Raw genomic sequence first — 25,660 nt, forward strand, 5'->3', positions numbered from 1 at the left:
CAGTCTCCGGGTCGACGTTGGTCTACGGCACTGTTGCTGGGGCCGTTCATTCTGTGAGTATTACATCTGGAGAGTTTTTCAGGTATTGGGAAGGAGAAACCCGGGCAAGAACCATAGTCAGAGTAGGCTTCTCTGGAGAAAAGAGGCCTGTAGCAGTATACTTGCAAGGTGGATCTATCCATGTAGCTATCTTCTAGGCCTATTACTTTGCAACGTATCAATAGCCACACATTCCCTTTTATAAGAAATTACATACATACAATACTTTTTCTCTAATAGCCAGAAGAAGTGAGAGCCACAAACTTGAAAAGCAAACAAAATGAAAGTCCTTCAATCTGCGCTGACAAGCTGTTTTAACATGCTGCCCTCTAAAGCAAGAAGCTCTGCTGGTGACCCCTGTTCAACTAGACGCCCATCCTCGAGAACAATAATCTGGTCAAACTTCTCAATACCAGTCAAAGTATGCATGGTAGCTATGATAGTACTGTCAGACAAGACGCTGAAAATCGTTTCCATGGCAGTGGTGTGACCATCTTCATCCATGCTATCGACACGATTAGCAGACTTGCACTTGCGCACAAGACAACAAAGACGTACCCGCTTGTAGGCTCATCCAACACGTAGATGTTGGATTGACGAAGCAATGTACGGCAGATGCCAATCGTCTGCTGCCAACCTTGCGAAAAGTTGCACTCGTTCCATTGCGAATCCAATTTGGCCATGATCTCCGCAGCCATGTGCGGCGGGGCCAGCCGTGTCAGCACTTCTTGGATGCGAGACACCGGTAGAGTACCGACCAAGTCCAGATTTTGTCTGACGGTTCCGCCGGCGTTAGGAATGAAGTTCTGCGGGTGTCCCACGAAACGCGACTGCACAGATTCGCCCTCAATGGCAGCAAGGTCTAAACCGTCGACTTGCACACATCCACTAGAGCTACGTATGAGTCCAAAGAAAGTCTGAAGTAGTGAGGTTTTTCCGCTGCTCAATTAGTCAAGATTGACTCAAAGAATCAAAGAAAGCCGCGTCACTTACCTGCCCGTTCTTCCTAGAATCGCGACCTTGCTTTTTGGCGGAATATTGACGCTCAAGTGCTTCACAACTTGACGTTGTCTATATTTTACGTTAGTTGGAACCGAGTTTCGACAAAGAACTCGTACCCATGTGCAAGAGAGAGATTATCCAGCCGAATGCTGCCGCGCTTTGGCCAGTCGCTTGGAGGACGTATGTCAAGTGCTTGGCGGCGTTCCTGTGGCGTGAGGTGAATGTACCCATAGATTCGATCCATGGACGCCATTTCCGACTCGAAAGATGTCCACCAATCCATAAGAAGCATGTTATCTTGCCCAAGTCGTATGATATTCACCAACGCCAGACCGCCCCACGCAACGCTCTTCGACCCCCCGAGGCCGATCAACAGAGTCGCGAGAGCAATCGCCAAGCATCCGTTGAGGAGACCGAGCATGAGCGTGGCCCATATTTGCACGGCACTAAATAAGTATCCAATTTTTAGACCCCTTTGAATACGGTCCGACATGACACGCGCAGTATATTGCTCTTGTCTTAGTGCGAGGATAGTCGTTCGGCCCTCCAACAAAGCGCTCACCATCTCGAGCATTGGCGCTTGTGCAGCAACCCGAAGCGAACGAAGCTGGAACGAGGTGGACAGATAAAACTTTTGAAGGAAAAAGAGGAGGGGGAGGAGAATGGATAGGCCGATGAGGGTGAATGGGGAACCGATACCGATGACAACGAGGGAGCCAAGCGCTGACGCAATCACACTGATTAGGTTGTGCAAAGATTGCGGCAGGTGGAGGTCGACAGCTTCAATATCATTTATAAAACTGTATTGCGTAAGTAAAACAGGAGAGATGGGGGCAATAAGGGTTGAACCAACTGATTCACAGTCTCCAATCTATGCTGCTCAACGTGACACACTGGAGTCCTGGTTCATCACTGTCAGAAGACAGCAGAACAAATGTTTGTAGGGCAATGATACACACTTTGAAAGTACTGCAAGCATGTCCTTGTGTAGACTGATGCTACTGCTTGGAATGGCTCGGTTGAAAAAGATCCTTTTCGTTGACAGTCAGTTCAATGGTGAAAAAGGCCATGCAAATGAGTACATACCAAACCGAGATGAATGCTGATAGAACTCCTGCGATAGAAAACGCCGCGTAGATACCTACGTAGTAGCCCGTGTTAAGGTCGATGCCTGGTCTGGTAGCATAGCTCGCCCATTGCGACAACCAGAATGCTGTCGAGTTGTTAGTTTTACACCATGTCAAGTTTCCCACCAATTCATGATAAGCACGCACCGCTGGCTCTCTCAACTGCAACCCATATGAATAGAAAGATAAAAACTGTTGCAATGACCAAGGGAGAGCCCAGAGATTTGAAGTACATGCGATGTGCCTCCAGGCTCTTTTTCTTGGTTGCTTCGGTTGTGGCGCCTGCGTCCACAGCGAGGTCAGTCTCCCTCATGGCACTCTCCTGACGGGCTGCCGGGCCATTCAATCCCGAGTCATCATGTGGATTGTTCGCTCGGGCTGTTAGAGAGCCCTCGGTACCTTCATGCTCCAATGTCTGGTCTGCAAATGAGCTTTTCACGATCGCGCGCAGCCGGCCACTTTCCATGACATAGAATTCAGTGTTTGCAAAGGATGACATGATTGAAGGAGCTAAAAGGTATTGTCAGTAAGACAAAGAATATACATGAGGCAATTGAAAAAAAGAGCAACAGGCACTCCATGACAGAAATGCGAAAGGCTTACGGGTAGTGCAGCAGAGGACGCCAGCGGCGCGCCTCTTGGCAAGAAAGCCATGAGCACCAAAGACATTGGCGGCAACGGTATTCCTTGTCGTGGCATCCAGACCGTTGAAAATATCGTCAAAAGCGAACAAATCGCCGCCTTCATACAAAGCACGCGCGAGTGACACACGTCGGCGCTGTCCTCCACTGAGAGGAGCCCCGATGACACTCAGCTTCGTCTCGTCACTGTCTTCCAGGGCGCTGAAGTCACGGTCAAGACAGCAACAGGTAATGACGGTCTGATATAAAGCTTCGTCGTATGCTTTCCCGAAGATGATATTCTCTCTGATGGAAGCTTCGGGAAGGAACCAGAGGCTTTGATGACAAAACGATACTTTTGTTGCAACATGGAGAGTCCCCGATGCGAGCTGAGTTTCTCCAAGAATCGTCATCAAAAGGTTCGACTTGCCAGATCCAGCAATACCAGCCACGATTGCCAACCGTCCTGCCGCCACAGACAAGCTGGCATTTCGGACAGCTGTTGAATCAGCAGCCCATAGTGACGTCACGTTCTTCATTTGCAAAGGCAAATAGTTGACGGCTGGTGGAATTATGTTCATTCTCACGTCAACTTCTCCCCCCAAAGCTGGTAAATTTGACGAGCCCTCCGTTTTCTGAGGCGTGATAGTCGTGGCCTGGGCTTGCTCGTCTTCATTCTCTTGCTCAAAAAAGGCAAGCAACCGCTTCCAACTCACCACAGACGCGATGAGACTTGGTAGCATTTGGATGATGGATAGTAGAGGCGTGAGCATAATCTGCATCGTTGAGAGCGATGTAAAGAGTACACCGTGATCAAGACGGCGGTGTGGCAGGAGGGAATAGCCGCCAAAGGCCGCCAGAATCGCAACACTCGAAAGAAAAATAGCTTACTAGGTTAGTAAAGAGATTCAGAGCCCAGGCGGGTATCAGAACATACCGACAACGATGACGATGGAGAGGATACGACGAAATGTTGTTGCGGCCATGATTTCCAGTCGTCTTTCGTTGGCAGCCTGGCGCTCTATAGTATGTTGCATATACCCGAATCGAATATTTCTGAGTTCAGAAATAAGATGCTTGACTGTTGCTATCCTACGTTCGGCGGTTTCCAACAAGTTTCGCTCGCTTCGGGACAGCGGCTTGCCCAACAAGATGGGAATCAAGGTGCAGACTGCGGCCGCGAGCAATGGCCCCAAGAAGGCAAGCTGTATCTTTCTAAATAGCATCCATGATCCAATAGCTACAATGATAAAGTTGGGAATCATCATTCCGATGATGTTAATAGCCGCGGACACTGCGGCCGAGTCTTGTGTCACATGGACAAGAACTTTGCCCTTGGCTGCGCTCCAACCGCCGGCTGGAGGGGCGCGAGCAAGCGATCGTAGTGCCACTTTGTGCACAATGACGGACCTCATGCGGATAGACATTTGGCCGAATGCCAGACGTCCATGAGCTTCCAGGATGCTCATTGCAAGCTGGCTACCAACGTGGGTTAGCTGGTGCTGTGTTGCCATAGAAGATGGACACTTTGACTTACTCGAACACCATGGCTATGACAAGCCAAGTACCGGCAGCACTTTTCTTTTCACCCTGCAAATAGGATACGATTGCTTGGATTATGAAAGGCTGTGCCAGGGTTGCGCCAGCACTCAAAATCTGAAGAATGACCCCGAAAAGAAAGTCCATGGCAAATTTGGAGAGAAATTCTTCATCACCAACACACTTTCCCAAGTCGTCAACCGGTTCGTATATAGCTTTAGAGCGTATTATGGAAGACGCCATGTCGCTGGCGACAAGCTGATTCTTGCTCCCATGTGCAAGAAGCGGCCAGAGCCAACCGAAGAACAGTACACCCAGGGTGCCACTGTTTGGCTCGTCAACGTGGGCCGGCCCAGCTTTCTTTCGGGCAGTGCGAAGACTCGAGTTGGCCTTGAGTTCTGAGATGACCAGAGTAGCAGCAGTGACGACTATGATGGCTGTTTGCAAAGCCGCAAGCGAAATGCCCTTGGGCTCACCCAGTTGGTTGACAGCGGCCCACGGCGTGTGAATGCGAAAACCATCAGTGATGCATGTTCCTAAGAGGTATAGGTCGGTAGTGACTTTCAGGTGCGGTCCGAAAAGAAAAACGGCGAGGCACATGAGCAGGGCTGCGATGAACCGGACAGTGTACGCTGCGGCACTGGAGGAGCCCATGTACCGGGTTGACGCATTGGATAGGGAAAAATACAAGCCCAAGGAAACGGAGTGTAAGATGAGGAGAATCACAAAGGCCATCTTTGATAGCGTTAGCTATGATTTGATAAAAGAAGGATGGGACCGTATACCTTGTCGGTGGTAACTATCTTGGCCTTCGGATTGCGACGAGCGGCTCGCCGCCAGAGCCTCTTGCTGATGCCATGTAGAAGCATAGCAAATAGAGCACAGCTGGCTGGGACAATTGCAAAGAGTGCATTCTCGTATTCGATGGAAAAATTCAGTCGCCCATTTTCGGATGGCTCAAACATCAGAATTGCCATGTCGCCAACTGTGTTGCATCGGCTGATACCTGACGCGGTTGCTGGGAAGCTACAGCGCTCAAGGCGAACTGAGACGCACTTTCCAAGTTATCAGACAAATTGACAATTTTTGAGTATCGATGATCGAATTTCACGTTGCCAGTAAAGAGGACGAACAGGCAATTGGAAGTGACTTCAGGCTGCAAGCTCTCCATGCCGCAACAGCCGTTTGCTCTGCTATCACAGGTGGGGGGCGTTATCATGCCTGCAGGAACTTTTGAAAGGATCATGCTGCTGGACAAGTGGACATGTGGCTGGCGCACTGTTTGTGTCAGTCGCAAAAGGAAAAGAAAAAAGAAATTAAGGCATCCCCAGCGCTGTAGAGAGAGCACTTCATGGCCTGGCTTGTTGGTGCGTACCTACGCTGTTGGCGGGTTGTACCCATGTATGTAGGTAGGTAGGTAGGTACCTTACATACATACCTAAGAGGGATGCATTGGATGGGTAGCTGCATTGTGCGCTGGTTGGGCCAAGAGTACCTACATATATTATTATTGTAATGCTTGAAATGGCCAGAATCCATGTGGCTGATTGATGGTCATGATCAATAGGGCGGGCGCATGCTGGCTACCCCAAGCCGTTTCTCGTCGCACATTACGACTGCAACAAGGCCGCTGCCACTTCACCCTCACAGGCTTCTTGATTGATAGCAGCAGTCAGTTCTCAGACAATGACAATCTCTTCTACCTCTAACAGCGCGGGCGCGGCAACCCTCGCCGATGAGCAGCTTCCCGAGGCTGGTGAGACGGCGCCCCTGCTCGGCCATGACACCCCGCCGCCACTGCAACAGAAGAGCAGCCGGCCGTCGCCATTTACGCGCCCCGTGTCCGTCGTGACGATTCTCGTCTACGTCGTCTACTTTGTCGCGCTCGAGTTATCCCAGTCACTGCCGGGGAATGCGTTCCATCAGGTAGTCGAGGAGAATCTCTGCCGCGACATGCACGGTCGCGCCGATGCAGAATTTTGCGGCGCCGACAATGACGTGCAGTCGGCGCTGGCCGTCCTATTCGCATGGCACGGCACCGTGCAGCTCCTGCCAGGGCTGCTTACCGCGATACCATACGCTCTACTTGCGGATCGCTACGGCCAAAAACCCTTCATCATCATAAACGCTTTCGGAGTAGCTCTTGCCGCGGCAGGCGATCGATTTATTTGTATGTCCAACTATACTTACTTGACTGGTAGGACTGGTAGCCTTCCTTTATTGACACGGTACAGGCTACTGGCCGCAGACCTTTTCCGTCTATTCTCTCTGGGCTGCTCCTCTTCTCTCCTTTGTTGGAGGAGGCCTGCAGGTTTGTAATGCTCTGCTGTTTTCCAACGTCACAGGCCTTACTACCGACGCTTCTCGGTGCGCCCAATACTCTGACAATGTTTTCTACTCAGCCATGATCGCTTTAGCTGATCGTTTCAACAGTCCCTCGGTCATCTCCGTCCTGGTAACGCTTGCCTATGGTCCCCGCCTAATCGCCACCATGGCCAGCTCTAAAATGATCCAGCTTTATGGCCCTTGGCTGCTGCTATGGCTCAGCCTTGGGTCCGCCGTTCTAGCTTTTTTCTCGGCCTTTTTCTTGCTTGAGCCAACGCAGAGGCCAAGGTCTTCCGCCGATGCCATCGCAAGCGGAAGCACTGCCGGCCCACTAGCTGACGACGACGACCAATACTTCAGCAAGGGCGGACTCAAGGCCCGAATTCTTAAGAGCTATCAGGAGACGATGGCTGGATTTTCATATTTGCTCAAACAGTGTGATTTACGCGTTTTCAAGCTTGCCATTTGCTTGCTGGTCATGACACTAGCTTGGCAATCTAACGGACTCAGCTCACAGATTATGCGAAAAAGGTTTGGATGGACATGGGCAAACGTCAGTGTTTATATTCTGCTACACTTTCCAATCGCATACTAATGCTTGATCCCCTTCTAGCTTTCATACCTCACCGCCTTAGAAGTTGCTTTTTCCATTATATCTTCTATGGTTCTATTTCCAGCTGCATCCTATATTATGTCTATAAAGTTCTCAATGGCAACTGAAAGACGAGATATGATATTAGCACGTTTATGCGGGCTCCTTTTTCTTATTGGATCGATTTTAGTCATATCTGCATTTACAAGTACCATTATGATCTTTGGTTAGTCTATGTTTCGTATTAATATGAGCGTCAGTTTCTAACCTGATCTAGGCGTCGTTATCTGGACACTTGGTTCCATGTACAACCTGATCCTGAGGAACTTGCTTGTATTAGCAGTTGGCGAAAACTCCGTCGTCCTTTTCAGCTGCGTCAACACTGTCGAGACGATCGGTAACCTCGCCATAGCGCCAATCATTGCTCACTTGTTCAAGTTGGGGTTGCATTTTGGCGGCGTCTGGGTGACTATGCCAGTTATGATTGGCAGTGGCTTTTCCGTCCTTGCGCTCCTGATACTTGGTCTCAGAGGTAGCTAAACGGCGCTCCATCATACTTGGGGCACATTCTGCCATGCAAATGTAACGCAGTGACAAAAGGCTGCACGAAATCTTCATAGGCACCCAGGCTACAGCTCAATTATTACCATCACCCATTCACATCTGCGCCAAACTCCAGTAGTACTTTAACTATCCCCATAAAGCCGCATTCCACCGCTAGACATAGCACAGTAATTCCTAAATCATCTTTGACGTATACATTCGCCCCATGTTGCAAAAGCCGATGCGCTGATTCTATACTGCCACGCTCAACGGCACTGAAGAGCGGCGTACGGCCTTGTGCATCTTTTACGTCAATGTTCACTTCCAGTGCTAGCAGCCCATTTAGAATTGCTGCATCACTGTGCCTCGCTGCATAGTGCAGCGCAGTACGACCAGTCTTATCTCTTCTCATCGGTTCCGCCCCGGCGCGGAGGAGGCACTGGGTCATTATTGATACGACTATGGGCACAGATAGATTGCAAATGGAAAGTTGTCTTAGTTAACATTATTGGTCAGCGAGGGCTCGGCGCAGCCTTCGCCCATTATCTCATCCCATTGGCCTAACAAAGAGGCACACCAGGTGCACTTGTCTGCGAACACAGTATTCGTTTCCCGTGCAGCATCTGCAATTTCCCGAAAACGCTTCTTCCAGAAATTCATCCTCGCTCGATTGAATCCGGGTTGGCTTACACCTCCTCGGGTTGCCAGTTCCCCGACCTCCGCCCAGTTCTCATCCATGGCGCTCAGCTCGGCATCGACCAGAAGCAGTTCTCGTGAGCATAGCTTCCAGATGCAGTGACTCCCCCAGTATAGCCAAATGAAAACTGCTGGCATCAGCTCTTGAAGCGTTTTCTCTGCTGCAAAACCTTCACGCGTGGGCTCATCGCTTTGTAGAATGCGCCGGGGTGACTCCAGTGCTGCTCGAAAGAGTATTAGAGCACATGACGCAGTTTGTGCGCCGCAAACGTTATATTCTGCCAAACGCGCCGTAAAACCCGCCAGATTCTCAAGCTCTTTGGCTGTCATAATGTTTATAGAATCAGTCCACGTCACTCGCAAATCAGCGACTAGAAACGGTAAGTCGGTCCAAATCCGAGCGCCACTACTTGTGACCGCTATTTCCTTCTTGATCACGGCATCTTCTTGGTCACTAGTGGCGATCGTGGTGGTGATATCGCGTTCTAAAATGCCCAATTCTCGAATTCGAATTATCTGCGCCACAATCCTGTCCGCGTTGGCCTCATCCGCTGGTGTGATCTGGGCGATTTTGATGACGTCGTACCAGAGATCATGAATATCAATCTCGTAAACGCCCATCGGTCCATTGTAGTTCATGTACCGTTGTGTTATGTTTTTTGCAAAGGACCAGATCGAATACCAATGTCTCGCGCTGCCCTCGTGAGACTTTTTATCAACAGAAGGGCGAAATCGTGTTCTGCTGAAGTTGTGACGCCGCGAGACGAGTTCTTCGTCGGTTGCCATCTTAGGGCAATAGCTCAGGAGATTCCTAGCAAGAAATAGTGTCGGTAAATGTATACCTAACTTCTAAACATTACAAGTTTAAGTGGAAGGAGTCCAGTGAATTGGGTGAGTGCTTTGTTACTCCGCAGTTTATATGCTGGGCCCGCTTATTCGTAAGAGAGATAGTTTGGTAATACAAAACGGAACTTTGCTAAAGCAGTCACATCGAGGCTTACACTACGCTGCTCCTTGCTCATTGACACATCACATCACTCGTACAAGAGAAACTCCACATCACGTGGTCAATCTCTTTCCTAGTCCTAAGATAAACAGCAAAAGAATGGCATCCCGCAGCTCATCAGCTCAACTCAGGCGGGCCGCATGCATCAGCATCTTCAAGTACACAAACATGGGAAGAAACAAACAAAAGAAATTCACCAAGCCAAGAAGAGTACAGTGGCGCTGAATACCGTCCACGAGACAAAATTACAAAAAATGTCGGATTTCCCTCACACCATTACAGTTCCGTCTTCGTGCTGCAACGACCTACTCTTTCATCGTCTTTTTGTGCTGCTGCTCAAGATACTCCTCATCCGACGCGTCAAGGATGTCGTATTCCTCGTCTGTCATGAAACCGTCATCAGAGCCATCCCACTCAAGATGGGAAGCCGGAGTCGGGTCCGCAACAGTGCTGGGAGGTGACGAGGCAATAGGAGAAGCCGGGGTGTAGTTGATATCCTCATGCACACTAGTATTGGGAGACTCCTTCTCAAGCTTGGGAAAGATCATGGTGCTGCTGGCTTGAGACTCATCAGTCTTCTCCTGCTCCTGCTCCTGCTCTTCCTCTGTGAGGAGAGGAGTAGGAGGAGCGGCCTTGACAGAGCGAGCCTGCACCTCACACCACAAGCGGTCGCCAAATCGGAAACCATCCTTGGTGCAAATACGCCAGTATGAGATGAAGTTGCCAGGGCGAGTAGGGGTGCGGAGGAGTACAGTGAACTGATATTCTTGCCCGGGAGCAAGCTGCGAGTAGCATATAGTGGACTGGGAGGCTGAAACGAGGTCAGAGATGCCGGCGGGATGGGTCGAGTCAACGTGGCCCATGTAGTCACCACCAGAGAACTTGACGACGCAGCCAGCAGGCCAAGGGACGTTTCCATCGTTGCGAAGCGTCCAGGTCTGTTCGAAGACGTGGTTTAAGCCATAGATGGTACCATCAGACACGCTCTCACGAACGAACCGAGCCTTGAGCTCTTCCTCCTGGAGAGTCTCCTGCAGTTTCTCCTTGGTCTGAGGAACATCGTTGAGCTGAACCAGAGGTTCTTCCTCCTTCGTCTCGGACTTAATGACAGGCTCCTCAGGCTCCTCGGGCTTCACATCGACAACGGTCTGCACGGCGTTGACAGAATTGGTGCTTGAGGATGCCCGAGAGAGAGCTTCGAATCGATCGCCCATAGTATGAAGCTGACGTCCATCCTGGTGCTCCCCTGTAGTTGTGACGCTTACGTGGCGAACGGGAGTCTTGAATTTGATGAGAGGGTGCGTCTTATTGTGGTCATTGGAGGGGCTAGCCTCGCAGTTGGCACAGAAGTCGAGGTCAGGGCAGATGGCGCACTTGTAGCGCGTGCCCTTGATGTAGGCGGGCCAACCTCCGGAGGACTTGCAGAGGGGGCCATCACAGCAAATACCCATGTGCATAGACTCGACGGTAGAGACTGAGTAGGCCGGATCAAGAGGCTCATACAGAGGGGCGAAGCGGTGGTTGGGGTGAATAAAGCTGGCGCTCTCAACGCACTCAGTGCAGTAGTCCCAGTCGGGGCAGTCAAGGCATTTGTGGCGAACACCAGAGATGTTCTTATCGCAGCCGTCGCAGATGGCCATGTGCATGCGGTTCCGGCCGGGAGCCATCTTGATGCTGATGTGGTCAGGCATCAGAGTGCCCGGAACGGCAGGAGCGAAGGCATGCATGGGGTGATGGCCATGAGAGTTGGCCGAGAAGCAGGACTGACAGAGGTCAAAATCATCGCATTTCTGGCAGTGAAGGAACTGAGCCTCGGGAAGTTCTGCAACTCATTAGCTTTACAATGCAGGTAGTATGGATAAGGATAATCATACCATGGAGACAAGTGTTACAGGTGCGCACAAGTCCGAAAGGCGCCCAGTTGTAGGGAGTCATGATGGCCGGCTGTGTGAGCTCCCCCGATGGAATGGGAAGAGGGCCACTGAGGTATGACATGGGCGCAATCTTGGGCTCCTCCTTGGTGGCCTTGAGCTTTGGCTTGGGGGAGATCTTCTCGGTGCTGCTCTTGACGATGCTGCCATTAACAATGGAGCGCTTGATCAGCCAGTGATTATCGCTCTTGCAAGTAAGACCCTGGTCAATGCAAGACTGGCAGAGGTCGAAGTCGCCATCGTCGCAGGTGGAGCAATGGTAGTGTGCATCGGGAATGCTTTTGTTGCATATATTGCAGCAAACTGCATAGACGGCGGTTGTGGACTGATCCTGAGGCGCAACTGAGATTTCCTCAGGCGCAACTGAGGTATCCTGAGGTGTGGGATTGAGAGACTGGCGACTCATGAGGCAGCTGAGACGGCTCTCAAAATCTTTGCGGAGTTCCTCACGCTCAGCGACCATGCTGGCAGCCTTGGCAAGTAGCATAGGGTCGTAATTCTTGGTCATGCTTGGACCAGAGCTGCGCAGAGGCAAACTGATTCGAGATTGCGAAGGAGACTGCTGAGGCTCTGTCTGGGTGGTAATGGCTGGCTCCGTGATGTGCTCGATGGAAACGGGTTTGGGAGCAGGCTTGGGAGGGTCTTGGATTAACGTGACGCGGAGCTTGAGCTTCGACTTGGCTTTGGCAGCACGGTAGAGTTGCTTGTAGACTGGCATATTTGACGACTCGAGGAGAACAAAGGAAGCAGCCGAGTCGGAGTATCTCTCGATCATAGACTTGCGGTCGGCGGGAATGTGTAGGAAAGTTCGAATCTAAGCGAGTTAGTACGAGGCCATCTGCTGGGCAGAAAATGATGTTTGATAATAGATCAAAGAGTTGAAAGGCCTAGGCAGAGAGGGAGGTTGATAGGAGAAAACGTACATGCTCCTCGAGAACTCTGGGGACCATCTCACGGAGAGGCATCTTGGCACGGCGTGTGGTACCGTCATAGGTCACCTTGACGGTGACCATGGCATCGGGAGCAGTAGGAGCAGCCGACATGTTTGCTGATTGACTATTTGATGAGCGTGTTAGTACGTTGATACGGGATATCAGAAATGGCGGTGCAGGCGGGCGAGGTGAGATGGTTGTAGTAGCAGAGGCTGCGGTGAAGCGGGCCGACTTACAACTAAGACGAATGCAGGAAATATAGGTACGTGGCGTGCGTCAGCGACTGACGTAGTGAAACTCGCACGCCACAGATTACCGTAGGATGGGAAAAGATGGGTGAGGGTTGTCAAGCGCGTGGAAGAGTCTATGCAGCAGCTCCAGGCGGTTACTTGATGCTGGTGAAGATGAAACGGATGGATGAAGAAACAAGCGGTGATGGCGAGAGAGGATGATGGAGAGGGGAGAGATAATTACGACTTGGGGAAAGGCGGAGGCGGAAAAGAGGAGAATGAATGACTTACTGTGGGCGGGCCAGGTCTTGGTGGGTGGTGGTGATAAAGTGAAGGGCGCTTTTGGTGCCGTTTTTGGGCTGAATTCTGGGTGTTACAGTAGGTTTACAGGTGGTCAGTGGGCGTTCGGTGAGTGGCCAGTGGGCGTCAGTAAGTGGCAGCCTGTGGCCGGCAGCCAGTGACCGTATTCGTAAGTACCTAGGTACACAGTGCAATCGTCGAATTCCATCAAACTTGCAAAAGGTCCCGTCCCAAAAGCCTGGAGGCCCAGAGACCAGAGGCAAAGGCTGGCTGGTTGCAAGACGCTGTTTCGTCCGCCACCAATCTGAACCCTGGTCTTCGCCCCAACCGGCCCGCAAACCAGGCCGAATCAGGCCAATTGCAGCAGGCAGAGACAGTGATGCGTGCCACCTGAAGCACCAGTTATTTATTCCACAACAGCCCATGACTCTCGTCTCCGGGACACGTACGTCGTTCCCGGAATCTACGGAATGCACTTGACTCTTTGCTTTTTTCTCTTCAGCTCTGGCAGGCAGCCGTGGGGATACTCATCTCGCGAAATTGCGAGACGAAACATACGTATATGTGCGTCGCGCTTGATGACAAACCCGATCACACTTCTTCCCGTTGTCCCTAGTCAGTCGCAGGCAGCTATCGAGACTCGCAAGCAATCAGAGCGAATCGTGCGGGGGTGGATATGTCGGTATCCAGCGTGGCGCTCTGAAGCGTCGGGCTAGTAACCAGTCGCTCTGTACCGTACGGGTGTAGCAACTGGCACTGTACCCGGACATTGTGTTGCGGCAACCCGAGCAAAGACTATTTATCACCTTCAACGCTACCGCACCTAGATGACAGTTTTACGTAGGTATAACTGCCTGATTAAGATGGCAAAGGCGAAACAATGCCAAGTCCGCATCCATATGTTCTTGACAACGAGACGATGGGCGAGGTCGACGCCAAGATCTCGACAGCGAATCTTCCAGATTGAACACGTCATGATCCAAAATTACCATTCTTTACTGCTCGCTTCTGTGATTTCGTGCCTACGTGACAGCGAAGTATTTCTTCTCGCTGCTCACAGCTTGCAACACAAAAGAGAATCATGGCGCCCCTCCGCAAGCTGCACGAGCAGCACTCTTGTGATACATGTATATATGAGCCCGATAGGTCATCAGAAGCTAACTATGACCGATAGCATCTTGTATATGGTGTCTCGATAAGCCATGCGAATTATCAAGTATCTCTACCTCGCCCCTCATCTTTCTAGGAGTCATCTTCTTACCTTGCCTATATCTAGATCCGCGCCACAGTAGGACTTGCCATCTACCCTGGCACCACTCCCTCCCTGCGCAGTGTAGATGCCGGCATTGCGGGCCTAGATGATACCTGAGTCACTTGGTCTTGTTTGAACTTCAAATACGGAGCCTATGGGTTGTTATTTTCCGCTCATGGCTAGCTCCGATATATCAACGGTCGTTGAAAAGGCTGTTTGCCAAGGCGGCTGGGCAACGAATGATTAAATGAAGAGCAAAAATGGTCCCAATAATCACCACACCACTTACCTCCCCTCCGTATATCGCACTTCATTTTCTGTCGTAACGAGCGTCAGTCGACTACCCCAGATTCATCCGTCTCCTTGTTCGCTTGAAACAGCGCACCACGTTTTCATCTCGAGTATCGCACGGCCCAGCCTTACGGAGCAAATCTTGGGGCCTTCAGGCGACAGCCGCCTATGAGGAATTTAGCTGTAACTGACTAATACGTTGACAAATGAGAAGCCGATTCTTCATCAATGTTGTTCCTGAATAATAGAGTTACGGAAATCAAACAAAGCAACATTGACCGAGTAGCGTGGCGGTGGCAATGCTAGTCAAAGGCTAAATACGTCTAGATGATCAAAGTGACGGTCTAGAAGATAAGTAGTATGCAGACTCAAGTCCGTGGCAGCAATCAATCTATTACTATAGGTAATTGGCGGGTGAAGATATGAGGAATAGATAATTTCACAATCGTCAACTTGAGTTTTGATACCGCGCCAGTCCTCGACAGTTCCGACAAAGTGCCATATTACCAGCCGATCTGGTAGTCTCGGAGATGCAATGATTCAATCATGGCCATTCACAAGGTTTTGATGGAGTGTCGCCTGATAATGCTTGAGATCTGACATCTACCCATCGTGTAGCTCAAAATGCATTCCAAATAACGACAGTCAAACACCAGCGCCAAAGAGTCGACAATAGCCGCAACTCCCCCGCCATGGAAACAAAAAAAAAACAATGCTATGCAATGCCCACACCGTATATACAAACAAAGACGTCATTCAAGAACTGCTCGTGCCACTCCACCGACTCTGCAGCTCCCTCCCGACCTTCTCCAGCCTCGCCGCCGCCCTCTTGGCCTCCTTCGCGTCCTGCGAATTCTTTGCCACAACCACGCCCACCAGCCTTGGCACCTGCTCCTCCTCTGACCCTGCCACGGCGGCGGCGCCGCCAGCAGCCTCTGGCACTTGCAGGTACGACTGCACAACGACGGCGGCGGCGGCTGACGCTGGCGGGTACTCGACGACGATTCGCTCGACGGCGCCCATGCCGACGCGCTGCGCGGCCGCCTGGCCGACGAGGGCGGACGCGGCAAGGGAAGTGAGCGACGCGAGGTGCGCGCGGGACCGCGAGGACGTGATGAGCGGAGTGAGGGTGTCGTCGGCGAGGTGCAGCGAGAGCGAGGGGTGCTGCGAGGGTAGGTCCGCCATTTCTGTCTCTCTCTCTGCTTTTTTGTTTTTTCCAAAAAATTGTTTTTCTCAAAAGAATAAAAATAAACCAATAGAGAAAGGAGAAGAAGGCGAAGAGCACAAGGAGAGAATATAGGTTGGAGAGGCAAAAATAAACATGTGGTAAAATATCACCACATTTGTAGCGAGGGTAATGGCGTCGTAGAATACCACAAAGGTGTGTATATGGGGCGTGGTGGTGGTGGTGTGATTGTGTGTCTGTGCGGTGCGCCAGCAAAGGTAAATGTGAATCACGAGATGGGCAGAGAGAACATGCGGGGATAAGGGGTTTAATAAATATATATTAAATTATTCCAACCAGCGAGAGCGGAGAGAGTGTTGTGTGTGACTGTGTGTGTATGTATGGGCAAGGAGCTCACTTCATCAGTACACACCTTTATTCTCAACAGCATTATTCGTAACATTATTTTGCATAAAGGCAATCACGTCGCATCCCCCCACCCCCTCTTTCCCTTTCAACCGCCGTAGGCCCGTAAGCGTTGTTCGATAAGGGAAACTCGTCTCGGTGCGGGGAAAGGTTGAAGTATGTACATTACCTAGGTAGTAAAGATAATAATAAACTCCAGTCGCCTTTTTCTTTCCCGGGACCCCGCAGCATTTAGGGCCACCATCAGCTCGTGAAGCGGGCTCGGCCTTGTTGTCTCCACGCTTCCGTCATCGCGCAGGGAATAGGAAGCGAGTTGGAGTAGCTGGTGCCCAAAGTGCCCAGGGACAACTACGGGAAGGCGGGGAAGTAGTTCGTGCTAAATCATAATATTTTTAATATGATAAATACGGCTAAGAGGGGCTGGTGGGCTCGGGGAAGGGACTTGTCGTGAGGGAGACACTTTGGGAAAATGTTGCGGCTTTTGTTATTGTGACCTTCTCTGGCGAGATGGGCTCGACGCAGGAAAAGCAATATCGACATGACGCACTTCATCAAAGTGCCTTTGACCATCAGTCAGGGAAAGTTATAAAGATTTCGAGGAAAAAAAAATCTTTTGGCTCCTAAGCAAGTAAGAAATACCCCGTCTCCGAAAAAAAAAAACACCACCAACACCGCTACCATGAACGAAAGACCGTGAACCAGTCAGAGCAAAGGAAAGAGACGTCATGCGACAAGGAGGATATAAGATAGAAAGTGTCGTCCGGCCTCGGTCCCGCATCGATACCGGACCATGTTCAAAATTCAGACAAAAAGTAAAAGGCCCAGCCTGTCTGCAACAGAGAACAGTTGGCAATTGATCACCACCATTGGCTCTTCATCTTTTCCCTCCCAAAACATAAAAACAATGCCCTACCGACGGACATTGTATTTCAGCCCAATCGGCTGGCAGAACAAGATAGAACAAACAAAGACAGAGGAGAGAGCCGTAAACAGCAGTGGGAATCCAAGATGGTGATTAAGCGGAGCTGGCCCGCAGCCACAAAACAAAAAGTGCCCGTGGGCTACAACAAATAGGCATTGAGCTTGCTAATGTCAAGAGAAAGGGAAAAAGGAAAACAAGGAAATGGTCAAGAGTCCAGCATCGATAATGACGGCACAAAAACATCAAAATAGGCTCAAGCATGCTAATTTTGCCCCCATTGCCAAGTAAACATCCAGTCGGTTGTTTTGATTGGACCCAAACTCCGCCCAGGACAGGAAAATGAAACGACAGTACATCAGTCGACGCCGTAATGCCACAGTTCGTAGACTTCAAAATACATATCAAAAGAAAACAATCGAGTAAGGAGGAGGGAAAGGGAGCAACACTTCCCCGGCCGCTGGTCCATCATCCTACTGTGGATAGTACATCATGCCGGGGGCTGTCTGAGAGTAGTAAAAGGTATCGGGGCTAGGCGTCATCATCCCGTGCATGCCCATGGAGCTCGTAGGATAGGTCTGCATGGATGGGTAAGGAGCATAGGTGGTTGTTGGTGGTTGCATCGTAGAAGGATCAAAGTAGTAGACCATGCCGTTGGCCTCTTGCGCAACGAGATTGCCCGATGCGGTGGCGCCTCCCGTCTGGCTGGCTTGCGGTTCCATCTGACCTTGCATCGCGTAGTTGCCGGCCATGGGGCTCGGGGCATTCGAGGGGTAGCCGTTTGCTTGCTCATTCGCGCTGCCTGCCGCATAGTTGCCCGGGTAATAGTAGCCTTGCGGGTTGGGCTGGTTGGGCTGGGGTTGACCATGGTAGTAACCTTGCTGAGGAAAGGCGTTGGTGTTAGATGGTGCAGCATGCGCGGGGCGCTCTGGAATATGCGACAGCGGTGTACCGGATACGCGCTGCGAGTGCGACGGCCTCCTTGAGTGGCTGTCTTGCTGGTAGCCACCGCCGACCTGGACCGGAACTTGCTGATGGAAGGCCTGTTGGAAAGTCTGGCCACCTTGGGGCATGCCGGGCGATTCAATATGCGCCACAGAGATGTTCTTCTGGGGCCGAGGCTGATACATAGGCAGTGCGGGCCCTGCGCCGTCCATGAAACTGCCATCCATCCTGCCTGGCGGCGGCATTTCCTGCACGGGTAAAGGCATAGGCATGTGCATAGGTGGCCCAAACTGGGTACCGATGTCTGGCGTCATGTCCATTCGTGCACAAGGCGGAAGACGAACTATCGGCCTGTCCAATGAATAGGGTGCCCGAGAGACGGCGGACCCAGTAGGCGAAAACATGAAATCCCTTTCGTGGATAATAGACGACCTACGGCTGATGTTACCACTAGCAGAGTACATGCTGCCATAGTAGCTGCCGCCCAAAGCGCTGGTACGACGGGAGAAGTTGCTCACAGAGCCAAAGCCTGATCGAGGTTTGCCGCGGACGCGATGCTGCTGGTTCGGTCGAAGAGCCCGTGGAATAAAGGTGAATGATCGGTCCGATGCCGGGTAAATGTAACTCGGCTCCCTCTCGGGAAGGGAGATACGCACGGGTTTATCTCTCCGTAGCGGTGGTCGGTGATCTGGAAGCTTTGTGTACTGCTTCATCTGAATGCCGGAGTAGATTGAGGGCTCCTGCATGTTGGGGAGATAAACGCGGACTTGAACGTTTCCTATGTGCTTTTCCGTCGAGAGCGTTCGATTGATGGGCTTGTCGCTATCTCTGCAGGTCGGAATGAATCCATTGCCGTGTGCTGGTCCCCCTTCCATAGATACTTGGCGTGATCGTCGGGGGTATTGGGGAACAGAAATGGCTTCATGCATGTCATGTGTCCATGGCATGTTGGCCGTTGGGTCCGCCGACTGATACATGGGACTGTGAAGCAATGGTTAGCACGAGGCGATGACAAGACTTGAGGGCAAAATGCCAAGGTTAGGAAGGGTTTGAAGCGTACTGTATACGGCCATAATTATTCGCAGCAAAACCAGCGCGACCGCCTCGTCCTCTAGTACCACGGCCGAAGGGGCGAAAAGTGGCGTCTGGGGGACCTGGAGGCTGTCTGTGCATGAAGAATGCGCCTCTGTTGGGAACAAAGGCAGGGTCTTGGTCTCGCCGACGCTTGTAGTCATCATTTTCGTTGCGGCGTCGAGCATTTGGGTCAGTGGCAGGCGGTCTCATGGCCGAGGCGGAACTGACAATGACAGGCGCGGATGGAGATTTCGACGGCGATGGCACAACCTGGTTGGACTGTGCCTGAATCTGCTGCGGCGGTGTCTGGTCGTCGGCGGGTGGTTTCGCGATAGCGGCAGGCCGCGTGGCGACAGGGGCTGGAGGGGGAGCGGGTTTGGAGTGGCGCTTTGGTTGTGATTTAGTAGAGCCATTGGAGACATGCTGGACAGGACCAGATGTGGGCGAGGCGTCTTCGATGTTGCTGGTGTCGCTGTCGACGGCGGCATCATGGTCGTCGGTGGCCATGGTGCCATCGGTCAAGGAGTCGTCATCAAGGTCCAGACCGTCTGGACGGCCGTCATCGTCGCCCTCGTCCTCGACGCGACGGCGATGACCAAGCAAATTTCTGCGGCGAGGAGCAGGAGTCATGGCTGCAAAGAGCCTACAGCAGCGAGGAGGGAGCAGACGAGCAGTGCGTCAGAGCTGCAGTCGAGATGAAGGATCGCAGAATGGTCATGCGGTTTGGTGGATACGCGCAAAGGGTAATCGATAAAAGAGTGAAATCAGAAAAGGGAAAAAGAAAAGAAACGAATGGCGCTGATGAAGAAGAAGATGATGAAACCAGCGTGATCGAAAGTCGGAAGATGCGGCGGAAAGGCAAGGGCTGACGAGTGGAAGAAGCTTTGCGAACGACTAATCACGGTCGTTGTCAACGTCACAGAGGACGAGGGTGGGTATTTGAATGGGAGAGAGAAGGAGCTGCCACTTTGGGGGCGGCTCTTTACGGAAGAGGGAGCGTCGTTGATGAAAAGAAGAGGGAGGGAAGAAAAGCAAAGGCAATGTTAAAAAAAAAAAACAAAAGGCGAGGATGGTGGGTGTGGAACAGAGGAGGACAAGAAATGTTGGAGATGATTCGGGACCAGAAAAAAAGCACCATCTTTAGGTGGTGGATGGGCAGAGACGACGCCGGAGCATCATGCCTACGGGCCTGCCACCTCCCTTGTACTTGTGCCTACAGTGGTGAGTGGGTCCAAGGTAATCCAGAACAAAACACAACCAAATCACATACAATGCCCATGGAGTCAGGCGCTGAAGGTACATTGAGGCTAGGCTGGTCCAGAGAAAATCACTCTTCATTTACCAAAACCCCATGATGCTGCTCGGAATTCCTCAGAAGCACTCTAGGTACAGCTGTTCAAATCTATAAAAGAGGCCCGCAGCAGCTGCCAGCACGAGGGAGCAGCCGCTAAATCTGCACTAGATCGGACTATTTGGTGGGCAAGCATCAAGCTACAGTGGATCGATGGATCCAGGTGTCGCCGGCTTGGTGACAGAAACTGTGGCTGTACTAAAGATGGTGAAATAATGTTTTCAGATGTATTTGCCTAAGCAGGTGCAAGACTTGGGCTTATCACTGTACGTTTATCTGGACTTGGGTGGCGATGCTACTGAGTACCTACAATGGAGCTCGTCCAACTTCCGCTTAGCGCCAGCGCCGCCCTTTGGCACTTATCCAGCCAGAGGAATGTGGCATTAACTATTATTGCATGTGGCCTGTCATAGTTAATAACTTAGTAAGCGAGCGCATTCATGCCGAGATTGACTCGTTTCATCTTTTTATTTTCCGAGATAACTTCAGAGCTGCTTCTTACCAGCACAGTGATGGCCCGTATAAATTTGGCCTGCCGATCATGATGCATTGCTGTCAACGCGGCTTCCCTTGGGCCACGCTAAAGCCAGATTCAATGAAGCTGCTTTCACTCGAATCTGCCACATGCTGATTATGCAAGCCTGCCAAAAAGCAAGACAATCATTCAGTCAGCTCCATAGGTAGACTGACACGTACTTGACCAAACACTCTTGACACTGCACGTCACAGGCCGCTCCACACAGTGCCGTACTCCAGGCTGCATCGAGACAGTACACACAAGCAGCTCTACCAGACACCTCTGAGAAGCCACGAGAATATTATTGCCTGCTAATTGTTCTTGAAAACTGTAGCTTTCCCCAGGCATATCAAAACAAGAACCTAAGAAATAGTGCAAAATGAATGTTCAGCCTCAGGTTAGGGACGGAGACGGCTGTACGAGGATATACCAGGCAGCAGCAGCATGACAGCGCCCATTAAAGCGGCACCAGCCACAAAATGTCCCCACAAGCTGCTCCACAACTGACAGACTACCATGTCGTTGAGGTACTCAAACAGGCATCAATTTACCGACTTTATATATCTCGACACGCCGCCATTATTGAAAAGAACTAGATTGTACATGTTGGCGTCGCTTTTAGGGCTGCCACTCCTTGAGCCTCACATTACGTGCTAAATACTTCTTCGACAACATCCATGGCCTGATATACAAACGCGCAATATGAACTAGCTCGCTACGTGCATGGCCCGAATACAACTTTCTACCTACAGAATAGATGGGCAACAAACTCGAACTACACAGAATCTGCCCCGACGAACCTGTGCCAGGCCGCAGCATGCACAGTTATGGGAGCCGTTCCAATATCACGATCCCGGAGTGAAGCTCGCCACAGAACCATCTAATCTTTGAACAAAGACAATACAAAGGACACCTTCTGTCATAATTTAGTATGTCAACTCGGCTTTGTCTTTTTTGAAAAATACAGCTTTTATTTCCAATCCAGCAACGCCGACTGGAGAAACGTCACCGCCGGATGATCGTCGCTCAAGACGCCCTCCTCAAGCGTCTCCCAGCAGCTCCCGAGCGAGTGCGGCGTCTTCTGCAGCAGCAGCCCGAGCGCGTACACGCCGTCGAGGCGCTCGTCCTCGAGCCCGCCGAGCTCCCGGCCCAGCTCGTCGTAAAACAGCCGCCGCAGCGTCGCGTACCCGTCCACCCGCGTCCACGTCCCGCCGTAGCTCATATGCCCGAGCAGCGTCTCGATGCCCGGCACCATCATGCCCCACGGCCCGACCTCGGCCGTGCCCCAGGCGACGAGGCCCAACAGCGCGCCCGACTCGTCGTCAGCGACGTGGACGTTGGACCGCGTCACCTGCGGATTGTTGACGACCATGGGCCAGTCGCCGCCAAACAGCCGCCACACGGCCTCGCGGGCCCGCTCCACGTCGGCGCCGAAGCGGTCGGGCAGCGCGTGGCTCAGCTTTTCGAGCGCGGCGAGGTACTCAATCTGCAGCGTCGCTCGGGCGCGTGGCGGGCTTGAAGGCCTGTGCTTCCAGGAAGCGGCGCAGAATCTGGGGGGGAACAAGAGTCACTGTAAGGTGGATCTTGTTTCATTGTGTCGAGAGTGCGACTTCTGGGAAGGGGAAAAGAGACCAACCTTGCGTAATCCTGCACTGTGCGGCAAAAGGGAGACTTGCAAACATCACCCGTAGGGTTGGTCCGCAATGTGTACACGGGAATCCCCTGCATTTGCGTAATCTTGTATACCCAGAGATTGCCGAACCTGTGCACCTCTACAAACTCGGGCACGTGCGCTCCGTATACCTCTCTTGCCAGACGAAGAAGGGCGAGGTCCAGCCTCCGCGACGGCTTGCGAAACTGGACGATATACGAATGGCCCGCCCGCACGGTGTAGCTGTTGGCGCCCTGCATCAGCGCCAAATCTGGCTCGCACTGCGTGAGGGCGCGCGCAAACTCGTCGCAGTCTTTTTGGCTGGGCATCGGCCGCTCGCGGAAGAAGAGGTCAATCATGATTCTGTTTGTGCTCGCGCTGGACAGCATTCTGGGGCCTGCGGTATTTGGCGATGAGCAGTTCGGACTGTTCGTGGATGAGGAACCACTCGCCTACCAAATTGAAGAGATATCGTCTCTTATTGTACAGGCCATGATGACTAGTTGTCTCGCGAGCGACCCGGTTGTGTGGTCGCCGACTCGTACACGGTAACCCAGCGCGCAAGATCTGTGTACCCTTACTCATGGAATCACGGCATGCAGCAAAGGGGGCTTCGGAACGGCTCTATTCTGTGGCTGCCCTCTGTAGATGACTCTGACCTAGAGAGATCTCTTGAAGACATCTCTCTGGAAGAAGATCTATGTCTCTCCAGACACACAAGGTTCATCATGCGGTGTGTCACCACCTTGCGACACACTGGACAATGGAGCTGACCGCGCTCAAGGAGCATTTGGAAAAGATTCTTCGCTACCAGATTAACGCTTTCATTCCATTGCAAGTATCAAGGGTTGCACAATCAAAATATTGCCGCCAACGTCAAAAAATTCTGCTATACAGCGCGCTATCCCATTCCCCCCCTGAAAGGTCCTCCTCCTCCATATCGAAACCTAGCATCACTCGATCGAGAAAAGTGCATCGATGCTCAATATCTCCGTACTCCGTGTCGCCGCCGTAGAATACCTCTCCGAAAGCATGCTTCCGGTCCAGAAACTGACCCAGCAGCAGTGCCATGTGTATTCGTTCGTCCCACCTCCAGGGCATATTTTCCTCCAACTTTTGGAAAAATGTCCTCTTCCAGATCGCATAGTCTTTCACAAGCCTCCATACTCCGCTCTCGTCATACCGACCGAGGAATCGATCGATGGATGCCGCGGACACGCCAAAAGGGCAAACTTCGACTTGGCTCCAGTTGGTGCAGATAAACTCGCGCCGGCCTTGGAGAAAGATGTTGCTTGGGTAGAGCCCTGAGTTACTCAGAACTAGCGGCCAGTCGTCCTCAAAGAGCCTTGCGAGATTCTCTTTTACATGTTCAAGCCGGGACTGAAAACGGGATGGGAGCATCGTTAAGAGTTGATCTAAAGTAGATTCATACCTCTGAATTAGCCCCTTTTTTTGTTGCTCTGTCAGACTTGCCTGTTGACTGCTGAAAGGGCGAGCAAAAAATCTTTGGTTGTAAAGGTGTCAGCACCGATTTGTCCTCATTTCGCTGCGCGACGCGTTGCAGGGAAAGTCACAAACCGTGTCAGATGGCCGATTGTCTCAAGGACGCCTTGGTCGGGCCTAGGCATACGGCCGATAATATGTTTCGATACATATACCCAAAGAGTACCGTATGCAGCCTCCTGTATATCGCCTCGCATATGCGGCCCATAAATGGCTCGCGCAGCGCAAATCATATCCATGTCGAGCCTCAGAGTGTGTCGGCGAAACTGAAAGACCTTTTCTTTACATAATAGAGAGAAACTTCGGCGACTGGACCAAGTCATTGTCAACCTGGCCGGCTTCAGTTCGTTGAGGACATATCTCGTAAAATCTCGGCGATCCGCATCGGACCATGAATTGCCGTAAGTGAGAATGTTGAGGTCACGCTGATCCATGGACGAGGTGAGAGTGTTGGATATGCAGACAGTAAACTGTACCGGGGGCAGGATGAGAGATTCACGGTTCTTTGCATGCGTCATGTTGTTTTATATTGAGATGTGTGGTAACAACGAGAAGGCGCAAGTAGGCAAGCAAAGGATGCGCCTTCCTGGCACTCAGCGTAGGTTGATGTGTCCATCGCTGTACAAGTTGTGTACGTAGTGAGTCATTGAAAAAAATCATGTAGACACACAATATTGACACATGGAAGAAACATTACAAGGGTAACTGCGACTAGACTATGAGCTTTGCCGGTACCAGACGCGCGTAATCGAACCGCCGCCTGCGCAACGCGACAACTATAAGGTAACCGTAGGTGGCCGAAGGTGGCCGAAGGTGGCCAAAGGTGGCCAAAGGTCCCTACATAAAGTGTTCATAGCCTATTGTGCGAAAGCTAAAGTGAAAGAAAAACAGGAGCGACACTGGACGGTGATGCAGAGTTTCATGTGGCTTGCTGAGAATGGGCCAGACAATGGCTAGCACGAGGGAAGGGACAGAGGAGAATGCGGGCAAAAAAACGGGAAGAGTGCCGAGGTTTCACAGCAATAACTGTATGACGAATTGAGCGACGGAAGAACTGATACACAAGGGTGCTGAGCTGCTTTTACCGTTTTACTGCTTCTTCTCGTCCGTGACACGGCATGATTCGAGTCAGATCAACAATCCGCGCCGCACGGCATAACTTTCCGGTACATTTAGACTGGTATCTCGCCTTTATATAGAACGAGACAATCAAATTATGATACTATTTATATAGATTTCAACTACAATCATGACAGATGTGGGCATCCTGATGGGCATTAGTCTTCGAGGAATATATTCCCATGCGAAGAGCGTTGATGGCGCACATGTACAAATACTTCCTAAAGGCATAAATTAGACCATCTTTTTATTTTAATCGAGAGGCTGCATGGCGATGTTGAAGTTTAAAAGACACACGATCTGCGATGGATCCCGCCATATACGGTATCGCCAAGGCTGCCCATGGTACACCAAAGCCCAACGGGTAAGTAAAACGATCTTTCGACAAGGAAATCACATCGTATTAATACGAAACCGAAAATATTTCATTTGCCAATTCTTGAGATGAAAATGTTGAGTTTTTGGTGGCAGTTGGAATACTGGTCGAGTAGCGTCCCACCCACCCACCACAAGAAGCTTATACCGGGGGGCGCTGGACGGACAAGACAGAAACAACAGCAGCAGC

The 25,660-nt window shown here is 51.4% G+C and overlaps 7 protein-coding genes across 7 annotated transcripts; 1 reads left to right on the plus strand and 6 right to left on the minus strand.

Moving 5' to 3' along the window:
• Positions 1 to 330: 330 nt before the first annotated feature.
• Positions 331 to 5,304, minus strand: BBA_06070 (ABC multidrug transporter; the record flags this gene model as incomplete). Its single annotated transcript, XM_008601167.1, has 10 exons — positions 331 to 544; positions 598 to 927; positions 1,033 to 1,110; positions 1,158 to 1,841; positions 2,128 to 2,254; positions 2,316 to 2,678; positions 2,772 to 3,674; positions 3,726 to 4,267; positions 4,326 to 5,062; positions 5,113 to 5,304. The coding sequence occupies 10 exons, from the start codon at positions 5,302 to 5,304 to the stop codon at positions 331 to 333; spliced, it is 4,170 nt and encodes a 1,389-aa protein (XP_008599389.1).
• Positions 5,305 to 6,013: 709 nt separating this feature from the next.
• On the plus strand, positions 6,014 to 7,784 carry BBA_06071 (ATP synthase F0; the record flags this gene model as incomplete). Its single annotated transcript, XM_008601168.1, has 4 exons — positions 6,014 to 6,497; positions 6,562 to 7,205; positions 7,266 to 7,470; positions 7,522 to 7,784. The coding sequence occupies 4 exons, from the start codon at positions 6,014 to 6,016 to the stop codon at positions 7,782 to 7,784; spliced, it is 1,596 nt and encodes a 531-aa protein (XP_008599390.1).
• Positions 7,785 to 8,282: 498 nt separating this feature from the next.
• Positions 8,283 to 12,463, minus strand: BBA_06072 (ZZ type zinc finger domain-containing protein; the record flags this gene model as incomplete). Its single annotated transcript, XM_008601169.1, has 4 exons — positions 8,283 to 9,294; positions 9,799 to 11,311; positions 11,364 to 12,234; positions 12,344 to 12,463. The coding sequence occupies 4 exons, from the start codon at positions 12,461 to 12,463 to the stop codon at positions 8,283 to 8,285; spliced, it is 3,516 nt and encodes a 1,171-aa protein (XP_008599391.1).
• Positions 12,464 to 15,181: 2,718 nt separating this feature from the next.
• Positions 15,182 to 15,610, minus strand: BBA_06073 (uncharacterized protein; the record flags this gene model as incomplete). The annotated part of the gene is made up of 1 exon (XM_008601170.1): positions 15,182 to 15,610. The coding sequence occupies one exon, from the start codon at positions 15,608 to 15,610 to the stop codon at positions 15,182 to 15,184; it is 429 nt and encodes a 142-aa protein (XP_008599392.1).
• Positions 15,611 to 17,408: 1,798 nt separating this feature from the next.
• BBA_06074 (extensin-like protein) lies at positions 17,409 to 19,584 on the minus strand (the record flags this gene model as incomplete). Its single annotated transcript, XM_008601171.1, has 2 exons — positions 17,409 to 18,861; positions 18,941 to 19,584. 2 exons carry the CDS (start codon positions 19,582 to 19,584, stop codon positions 17,409 to 17,411), a joined length of 2,097 nt encoding a protein of 698 aa, XP_008599393.1.
• Positions 19,585 to 21,792: 2,208 nt separating this feature from the next.
• On the minus strand, positions 21,793 to 22,862 carry BBA_06075 (uncharacterized protein; the record flags this gene model as incomplete). The annotated part of the gene is made up of 2 exons (XM_008601172.1): positions 21,793 to 22,372; positions 22,459 to 22,862. 2 exons carry the CDS (start codon positions 22,860 to 22,862, stop codon positions 21,793 to 21,795), a joined length of 984 nt encoding a protein of 327 aa, XP_008599394.1.
• Positions 22,863 to 23,349: 487 nt separating this feature from the next.
• On the minus strand, positions 23,350 to 24,494 carry BBA_06076 (uncharacterized protein; the record flags this gene model as incomplete). Its single annotated transcript, XM_008601173.1, has 2 exons — positions 23,350 to 23,818; positions 24,052 to 24,494. 2 exons carry the CDS (start codon positions 24,492 to 24,494, stop codon positions 23,350 to 23,352), a joined length of 912 nt encoding a protein of 303 aa, XP_008599395.1.
• Between the last annotated feature and the right edge of the window lie 1,166 nt (positions 24,495 to 25,660).

Source organism: Beauveria bassiana (genome assembly GCF_000280675.1).
Source record: "Beauveria bassiana ARSEF 2860 unplaced genomic scaffold BBA_S00017, whole genome shotgun sequence".
In the NCBI taxonomy this organism is placed as follows: Eukaryota; Fungi; Ascomycota; class Sordariomycetes; order Hypocreales; family Cordycipitaceae; genus Beauveria; species Beauveria bassiana.